The sequence below is a fragment of the Squalius cephalus genome (assembly GCF_949319135.1).
Source record: "Squalius cephalus genome assembly, chromosome: 5".
Taxonomy (NCBI): Eukaryota; Metazoa; Chordata; class Actinopteri; order Cypriniformes; family Leuciscidae; genus Squalius; species Squalius cephalus.
In genome coordinates, this window is record NC_137126.1 from 18321432 (window position 1) to 18331444 (window position 10013).

The window sequence follows — 10013 nt, forward strand, 5'->3', positions numbered from 1 at the left end:
TTTGACAAAAATCATCAATTATAATAGCCACACTATTTAAGGTGTTCAGACAGGAGTTGTTGATGCTTGCCTTAAATATAGTAATTATTACTATCAAGTATGGTAATAAATCATTAAATACACTTTTTATTAGAATTAAACCTTAGCACATACAATATTATCTGTTGTGTGGAATGAAGACAACTCTCCTAGTACACATCAGTCTGGTACCAGCTCACTAAAATCCCAAATTCTTTTCTTCTTCAGTTTAATTTCCCAAAACAAGTCTAGTAGGATTCCATGATGGATAGACCTTTGACCCACAAGCTTTCTGAAAGAAAGAATATGAACCTGGTTTAAAGGATTTTTGCATTGCCTGAGGGGAGGAGCCTGTGGCCTTGCTGGAATGTAACCGTTTACATTAGAAATTCACCCCATTCTGTGTCCCCATCCCTGACAGCACTCCTCAATGGAGAGTCCTGGCAGCCGCACTTAACGGCACCCTGCGGAAAATCACACCACCTTTGAAAGTCTACTAGACCTGCCCGTCCTGGCAAACAGTCCTGCTTCTGAAGGGGGTAAATACATAGGGTACTTAGTCAGCGCTGGTTCCTGCTAGTAAAGCACACATTAGGGAATTAAGGGGAGTACACTGAGGACCTCAGTAGGAAACCCTGCCAGTTTGCTCTTTAACTTGGCAAATGCTTGTCACATTAGCAATCAAGCTACTTAAAGTGGCATAAGGCCACAAAAGAGTAGCCTACTAAGATAAATACATTAAAGAGGACAAAAGCATTGAGGCCGGGTCTTTTTGGCCCTTATTTACTAGTTGTAAATAAAGGCCAAATTATTTGATACGATAGCCCCTTTTGTCAGTGGCAATTTTCTTGCTCCATCAAAGTTTCTCTTCTAAATGATTTTCTCGTTTGTTTTAACAAACTGAAACATCAAAATTATTTTCAATGGTAATCAACAGCATATACAGTAGTTGTGTATGATAGCTAAAAATATACAGGTAACATGTGATGACTAAAAGTGTCATGTCACTTCCAAACAGGAAAATAAACAAGATCTTTCACTTCGTTTTTTTAGTTGATGTTTTGCTTGTTTCCTATAAAACACAATCACTGCATTTTGATGAAAATATTTTCCAACTATGCAACTGCAGGATCCTTTTTAACCTAGGTGAAAATCTCTCCGTTTGCAAATATCCATTCAACTAAGACAGAAAAAGCCCATAAAAATAAATCACAGATTCTGTAAACAGCCACAGTTCGTGTTTGATTCTGTGACCAGAGAATGACCCCATACTGTTATTCTACCTTCACTATGATGGGATTCATTCTGTGGCCACCAGTAGCCCATGACAACAGTGTTTTACTAGTGCTACAATCCTCGCCCAGGCCAGAGCAGATGTTTAGTTGACACCTGACCCTCAGCCAGATGAAACACAGGGGGTTTCCACCCACTGCGCTCCAATCTGCCATCTGCCATTGAAAGGTCACAAAGTGAAGGGGGTTGTCCGTCTCACAACAAAAAAGTTAAAGTCTAACTTGTAAGCCCTTTCATGGTCGACACTGTAAATAGACAATGAATGAATGTCTAAAAACAGCATTGTGTTGTTTGGATATCATGCTACAAGTGTAGGATGTTACAGGTTTAATACACGTTAAGCTCTATTGATAACCATTGATATTAAATATGAATTAATTATGTCAAAATGCATATTTTGACATACAGAATCAGATTGTTTTGTCCCATCTGTTATGCTATGGTTATATCACTGTCAATCATTGCAGTTTCAGATTCAATCGTGCTTTTAAATACAGTTGTAAATCCAGAAACTTTGCAGTGTACATTGAGCTGCATGGAAAACAAAACTTTTATTCAAATCGTATATGGGTTATAAACAGAAAGCGAGCAAAGAATGCTCCCTTTATAATCACTAAAGCTGTCAATCACAGCGCCTGCTCACTGAGATCTACACTCCTGCAAAAACGATAGCGCTATAATTCAAAAAGTTCTGATTGGTCACTGCATTCATGCGCTCAACAGATTTCTGTTATTGGCTACAATGATCAGCACTTCAAAAACATGTTGTAAATAGAAACCTTTAATGCTCTCAGGCTACGTTCACACTGTCAGTTCAAATCCGATTATTTGTGTATCCGATTGAAATCTGATCTAAAATTATTGACGTCCACAGTGTATCGCAACTGTTCAGATCCGATTTGTGAGTCCATGCAGCTGTTTAGTTTTCCGGAATATCTGCATTAGTTTCTATGGCAATGATGTTGCGTTGGTAAGAATACGCCAAATACAACAACAACCGCAACATGGAGGGGTTTGCAATAGAGATGTTGTCTTATTTAAATTTTACAACATGACAATGTGTAGCCGCCTCGACTTTCGGCAGCGACTTTCAGCATGTTTCCTATAACAACGTCTGAAGTTTACGTTTTACGTGGCATGAGAAAGTCACATTAACCACGCGAAAACCGATCAGAGTGGTCAGACAGAAACGGATTTCCAGAAATGCGACTTGAATAGGATTTCAAACCACATATTAATTTAGCTTGAAACGGATTTGAAAAAAATCGCATTTCATGTGATTTTTTGCTGTTCACACTTGCTAAATCTGATCGGATTTCAATCAGATATGGACAAAAATCAGATTTGGACTGACAGTCTGAATGTAGCCTTAGTCTTAACTGAGCACTTACACAGATACAAGGGAGTGTTTGAAAGCAGCGCCTATAAGAGGATACCCAATATACTCGGTACTACCGGTTCTGCAAAGATGTATCGTATTTAAAATTTCAGTACCGACTTTGTATCGAAGTACCGGTACTTCTGACAACCCTAAATGGATGTAAACAAAGCCTGAGGGTACAAAATTAAAAATGAATCTAGTATTTAGGTTCAAGCATTTACGAATTCTTGGATAAATGTTTTTTTTTTTTTTTATGTTAGGATTATTCTCTATTTAAACTAAAGTCATTTTCTTTAATCCAAAAATGACCCCCATACTGTAAATGTATATTTTATAATATAAAATATTGATCCATATTACTCCCGTACTAGATTCCAAGTCTATCTGAAGTTGATATGATTTTTGCACAATTTTACAAAAACTGCATCCGTTATTGACAAAAAACCTTGACGTCTGCCTTAGCCCTTCATGAGAGAAGTAGCGAATGATTCTTTCATGTACCGGACTGATCCGGTTGCAGAGCTTCTCAAGTTAACAGCTCACTGGAAGGGAAGATTATCAGAACCAACTTAAATTTTGGTCTGTTTATAACAGAAAGCTATCATATGACTTCAGAAGACTTGGAATATAGAACACAAGCTTTATGGACCATCTTTGTGATACTTTTATGGTGCTCTTGTTTCACTTTTTAATCTGTACTTTATTTTAAAAAGATTTTTTACATTAATTTAAACTATATTTACAGATGTGTTAAATATTTAAGCTATTCTATTCTATTAAATATATATGTTTATTTTAATGTTTAATGCCCCCTATTGTTTTATTACAAAAAAACTGATAAACTAATTGAAATGACCATTACTGTGTTTGTCAAAATTATGCCTCAAATACCGTCAATAAAGCTTAAATTGTAATGAACCCAGAACGTTCCTACAGGCAATAAGCTAGTATTAGTTGTTTGTGTGATGAGTCTACCTGTACGTTTTGTTTGGGAGGTGGCTGCACCACTGACATGTTTTGTCCCCTTAAGCTATACAACAGTAACGCAAAATCTATTCTCTTTTAAACCCTAATTTCCTGTAGTGAGGAGTTTAACTCTGAGGAGTCTTTGAGTCTTGTCTGTTCTTTATGAAACAATGGCCTGGGGCTCTTCGCACTCTCTCTGTAATCACTGGAGGAGACCTGATCCTCCAGGCCCACATCTGTTAGTGTTCATTACGCCGTGTTTATTTGTCCCTTGTACTGAGGGACCCTATGGGAACGACAGTGAGGGACAGGAAGCAGCCATTAACGAACCCAATTCTTTTCTAATGAGTGCTACTCCTGGTGATTTTATGAGGCCAGGGACTAGGTTAATGTTTTTAGATGTCCTTCATGGCACTAGAAGTCATGTTGAGTGGAACGATTTAACAGGAAGAGGATTTATTTATTAGAATATACTTGTCAATTCCTCTGACAGTGTGACAATGTGAGAAACTTTCAAACATCTGCCACTGCCAGGGATGAATGACAAAACCACAGGCATTAGCGGCTTTTATGCTGTAAGTAGCAGCCATTGTACATGGTGAATTATTTACCTTGATACTGATCACTTGTAATGCAGTGTTCCACAGACAGATGGCTCAGGTCAAAAGCATCAAAGAAAAACAACACACGCGTGGTGTGTTTCGCTGCATTTTCTTTTTTTGTACTTGGCCAGCTGTACATACAGAACACAATCTAGCAACCAATAACAGAATGTACAATCAAAGTTTGCTGAATTCCAGATAGAAATGAGGAAGAATCAGATTTCAACTTGCCAACACAAGTTTGTTAGTAGAGATATTATGCTGACATTAAACTCATGCCAAGAATGGGACACCCAGCATCTTCATGAAAACATTAGGCCTCTGTAGTGATATGATAAGAAACTACAACTTCACTTTCTTTGGCACTGGTGTCCATTTCCTGTATCTAAATGCAGTGAGGAACTCATCTCTAGAAAGCAAACAGAGCTTGTATTGAAACTTACAAGTGGCCATTCTGGCTTAAGTCATTAGACACACCACATGGCCCAGGGTGTAAATGACAATTTTGGCAACTTGTAACTTAGAAACTTTTTATTTTGTTGATAAAAATAATAAATGTATCCACCAAGGACACATTAAATTTATCAAAATTGACAATAAAGACATTTATAATATTACATTCATCAAAGAATCCTGATGTAGGCTATCACTGTTTCCACAAAAATTATTCAGCAGCTGTTTTCAACATTTATAAGAATTTCTAAATAGCAACAGTTGACTTCTATAATACATATTTTTCATAGCGAAGAGCTTAATCCTGTAACACAAAATGGCATAATCCCAAACTACAAAAATAGAACTAAACTACAATTATGTAACTAAGCCGCAAGTGTGAAATTAACATTTTGATCATAGTGATGAGTTAAAACAATGTGTATCCCACCTATATCAGTCACTTTAGCTCTTTATTCAAATCTTTATGACTCTATGGGGACCCAATAGGAAGACAGTAAGCTTTTTTTGCACATTACATCAACACCCGACCATCAAAGACTGAGTCGGAAGGTCTGAAGTTCGCATGTGAACTTTTACTCATCTCCCTCCAGTCTTGCATCTCTCATCTCCTTGTCGAACACTAATCCTTTTGATTCAAATCTGCCGTCCCTCAAACATACAAGGAATTCAGATGTGGAAGCTGGTTTGTATTACTGTCAGTTGGACTTCTGGCCTTGCCAAAGAGTCAAAGATAACGGCTCACTCACTCCTTTACTAGCCTGTCAGAGTGCCAGATATGAGCGTTTGGTATTCCTGGCATGGAATGTCAAGTAGATCCAACATATTTTTCCAGAACAATATACAGTAAGATTAGATGAACAGCACTTGATTTAAAATTATATACCTGCAGTTAAACTATACATAAGTTTTACTCTTGAAGTGCCACATTAAATTACTGCACTGTAAAAAAATGTCTGTCAGGTAATAATATGTACTTTGCATTTAAATTAAATAAATTTCAAGTAAATCAAGTAAAAAAAAAAAAAACGTTTAATGTGACTGACTAAATGAAACCAGTTGATGTAATTTTTAGGAGTCAGATTTAAAAAATAAAATAAATCTGCACATTTTAACTTTTTTCAGCACGTGCAGTTTGTTTTTACTTATTAAAACTGCATTAACTAATAACAGTTTTCACAATAAAAACAAGTGCGTATCAGGAGCCCAAGCACAGTAAACATATTTGGTCAGGTAACATAAATTGTCTCTTATGGGACAATTAACTACTTTTATGTAGGTAAATATTATTTAATATGTAAATATGAATACTAATATTATTATTAAGAAGAAGAAGAACTAATGTGTAATATAATGTAGAAATGTTTTTTTATATATATTACTGAATCAACATGATTCAGTAATATAAAAGTTATTTTTTATTCAGTTATTCAGTTATTTTTAGGAAAATATTTTGAGGAATAATAACACTAATGTTTTTGTTCCACAAAAGAAAGTCAAAACCAAATTGGTCCCAAGTGACTTTCATTTATGGACATATTTCAAAATACCTTATTTTATGTTCTACAGAAGAAGAAACGTCATACAGGTTTGGAGAGACATGATGAGTAGGCTAAATGTTGACTTCATTTTTGTTTTGGGGTGAACTACCCCTTTAAGGGAACCTCTATACTTTTTCACTATTTACAGTACGGCTACTAAAAGAGCAAAGTATGTCACGAAGCATTTGAGGGCATTCACAATGGATCCATTTGATTAGAGGGACAGTGTGGCCCAAACTGAGCTCTGAACTCACTTTTTGCCAATGTTTGTCAGACATGTTAGAGGCCCAAGCAGTCTGTCCACCAGTTGCATTTAAACAATAGATAAAAGGTACTAGACATAGTAACGTGCCATCCTGAGCGGGAGAGCGGCCTTCGTTTGTATCTCCATGTTTAATTAGTGGAATCTGAGTATGATAGGGCACAATGGTGGCTTTGTGGCCCGACTAAGGCAGGGAGGCTGCCAGACAGAATTAAGATGTGGCCCACCGCCAGCGCGGCTCCATGTGCTCACAGTCCACTGAGGGAGGCCAAAAAACAGAGCCACCACCATCCCATTTCAAATAGTGCTCCTTCATAGCTACCCTGATAAACTCATTGATAGCCGGAGAAAGACAATGCTGCCCTGGCCAAATGCTTGCAACCCAATCCCTCATTCACATCACTGCTGAATGCAAGTAAAAAAGTACAGAGGGACAAAGAGAAGTTAACCCTATTAGAAAATCAACCAACACAATCAGAAGAAAGTAGCAGTCCACCATTGCGTTTGTTTGTGAGCGTACATTTGGGCGCAGTACAGAAAGGAGAGTTATGTGATGCTATGCGCGCTGAGGCAACCTGTTTGCTCATGATTTTCCACTGGTGCAATGCTACCAATTATGAAAACATCCAGTCCAATTACACTCTACTGCCATCTGTCCTTCTAATGTAAATCACAGAGAGTGAATGGGCATTCAGAATAGGACAAAACACCCGAACAGGGGCAGGGCGTGAAGGGGGGGGGGGGGGGGGGGGGGACTCAGGCATTCTGGGAAGCCTCAAACAGATTAGTCACACAGAATTAATCTAGACTGGAGAACAATGATTACCGGGCTTCTGGCAAACCCCAGCTGTCGTTCCATAAAAGAAAAGCGAAATAAGATTTAGGGCTCCGGGTGTCTACGAGACTTGGGCTGGAGAAGTGGCCCGTACTCACGACCAGCCGGAGGGGGGTGTGGGGGGTGATGCCCTAGACTCTCTTCATCAGAGGTTATGTATGTCGTTCATTAGCTGAGGCCATGTTCTTCAAGGAGAGAAGCACACTTTGCTTTTGTTTGCGAGGCTGGAATTCAAATTGATCGCATGTGTTTTGGCATGCAATTGTTTGTAATCGGCATTCAAAACTTTTGGAACCGGATCAAAAGAAAATCTCATATTAGTGATTTGTGCAATTCAAAAACATCATATTAACTTCCTCCAGGGTTTCAATATGGTTCAGACGCAGCAGCTTTATGTAATTGAGTTCTAATTACTCACTTGCATTCTCCTCTCCCGTCTGCAGTAGGTTCACATGTACCATCATTTTGGCATTTTTCCGAACATTCCAGGCCTGGAAACACAGAAACAGGGTAATACATTTCTATTGAGTGTTGCATGATTTGATATCATCTCGATCTATTACATATTTCCAAAAGTAGTATTATCCTTAATTTTAAAAAGACTAGAATTAAGCAAGCTTGCTTTTTAATATATATATATATATATATATATATATATATATATATATAAATAAAATTATAATACTATTTATTACATTTTCTTGATTTGTCAGTTTGGTTCCAAACTGTGCAAAAGTGTGTAAGATACTGGGTAATCCAGAAAGAAAGTGTGAATCCTAACACCTTAAAGTGATGTTTGTGGACAGAGGGACTGGACAGCAGCTGTTCTGGGGAATGTACTATGGCAAGCTGTGTTAACATTTATTACTTAAAACCAACTAAAATCTATTTTTTGTTACTTGTACTTATTGTATATCCTATTACTTATTTTTTAATTATTTTTAAGCAATCCAAAAGTGACTAGTATCATATATATCCTAATACTTATTTTTAATAACTTTTGAGCAATCCAACAGTGACTAGTATCATTTTTATTTCACTAACTATCCATTAGATACTACACTACATTTTCCAGTTGTAGGTTCAATTACCAACTCATGCTATTTTTTTATCGTATTAGTTAAATTGCTTTGTATTTATTTTTTGGGTCATATACAGCATTAGGATAGTGACTAAAATCAATGGAATAAGTAGCCTATTAGTAGGCTGTGTAATGAATATATGTAGGCTAGGCCTACTTGTTAGCAACTGAATTGATAGGCTACTTGTCACAACTGGAATAAGCATGGAGGAAATAGTTACCAATGAAATTGAAAAGAATGCTCACTAATGGATTACTTAGTATTTAAAAAAGAAATAGGCTACTAACATAAATATTCCAGTTAGTAGCAGGGAATACAAACGGCTTGCCATAAATGCACGTTAGGTAGCATCTAACTGCAAAACTGTTGAAACTTAGAAATCTACTCAAAGGTGCGCTAGGTCAATATTTGCACCGAATACTACTAATGAACCGCCATGCGGAGCGACAGATATTCAAAAACAGCTCAGATCAAATCGATATCATTACAAGTGGCGTGCGAAAAATACAATATCCAGAGTTTACTAAAAAGATTATGTATTTGCGGTAAAGTTACACTAGTTACAAGTTAACAGCCGTAGTCCAAAATATTTTTGATAACCCTATAATGTGTGATACAGTTACAGTTAATAAAGTTAAACTTTAGTCTAACGTTACAGAAAATCATCTCGATTTATGATGCCTGCTCTTTCTGTGGTTTGAAATAAGTGAGGCTGCGTGTTGACATCAGTGCGCAACAAGTGACTTCTTCTCGAACAAGGTGTTTTATTTTACAATAAATGTCAGAAATTAAATTAGGCTATTGATTAGTAATCATATTAATCCTAATGTAAGATCGTGTAGAAATGTGCTAGCAGCTACTTGTCTGATAACGAAGAAAGCATCTTCCAATGAAACGTAGCCTACCTTGCGTCAAAGTAATGAGTGATATCAGAAGAATTAGTTTCACGAGGAAAAGATGCATTCCTTCTTATGGATAGTTGTGGGATTCCACGCAGGCTTAACATATATCCAACATTGGTCTGTTCAAGAAAAGGAAATAAATCACGTAAGTATAAAGAATAGATCCCAAAAATGGCACTTGTGGCTTGTCCTCGCGAACTCCGGTGCTGCTCGTGCAGTCTCAGCTGAGTGAATGAGATCATGTATTCAAGGCTTCATTCCCCTGCTCTCATCCAGAGGCTCCTTCCGCCACTCCACTTCACGAGCTGGAGCCTTAGCTATTCATTTACTTGACAAACTTTCTGAAATGGCAGTGGGAAAAACACGCCCACCCTTTAAACTCGGTTGGGCATTTCAAAACATGTAAGCGGGAAAATCTCAGCACCAAAATTTGAATGAGCTGATCGATGTTGTTGTTTCAATCACAGTAAGATTTTAGTTACCATCGAAATAATCAAATATCGACTTTTTAAATTTAATCTAAAGCCTACACTGCACCTATGGGGGATCCAATCCAATTTATTTAAAATAAATAAATAAAGTGTTTTTTTTTTTTGTTTTTTTTTTTTCACATAGTAGCCTAGACTACAGATTTTTTTGGTATTGTTTTATTTATTTATGATAATGTATTTGAAGAGT

The 10013-nt window shown here is 36.9% G+C and overlaps 1 protein-coding gene across 2 annotated transcripts in view; it reads right to left on the minus strand.

The window, feature by feature from the left end:
• notch1b (notch receptor 1b) overlaps positions 1 to 9635 on the minus strand; it is a 47610-nt gene extending 37975 nt beyond the window's left edge. Inside the window, exons 1-2 of one of the 2 annotated variants that reach the window (XM_079871604.1) lie at positions 9339 to 9635; positions 7770 to 7842 (exon numbers count right to left, since the gene is read on the minus strand). In XM_079871604.1, coding sequence (XP_079727730.1) covers positions 7770 to 7842; positions 9339 to 9396 — 131 coding nt within the window. In that variant the 5' untranslated portion in view covers positions 9397 to 9635. The remainder of the gene's footprint in view (positions 1 to 7769; positions 7843 to 9338) is intronic. The other variant, XM_079871605.1, reaches the window with a different exon arrangement.
• Positions 9636 to 10013: the final 378 nt, after the last annotated feature.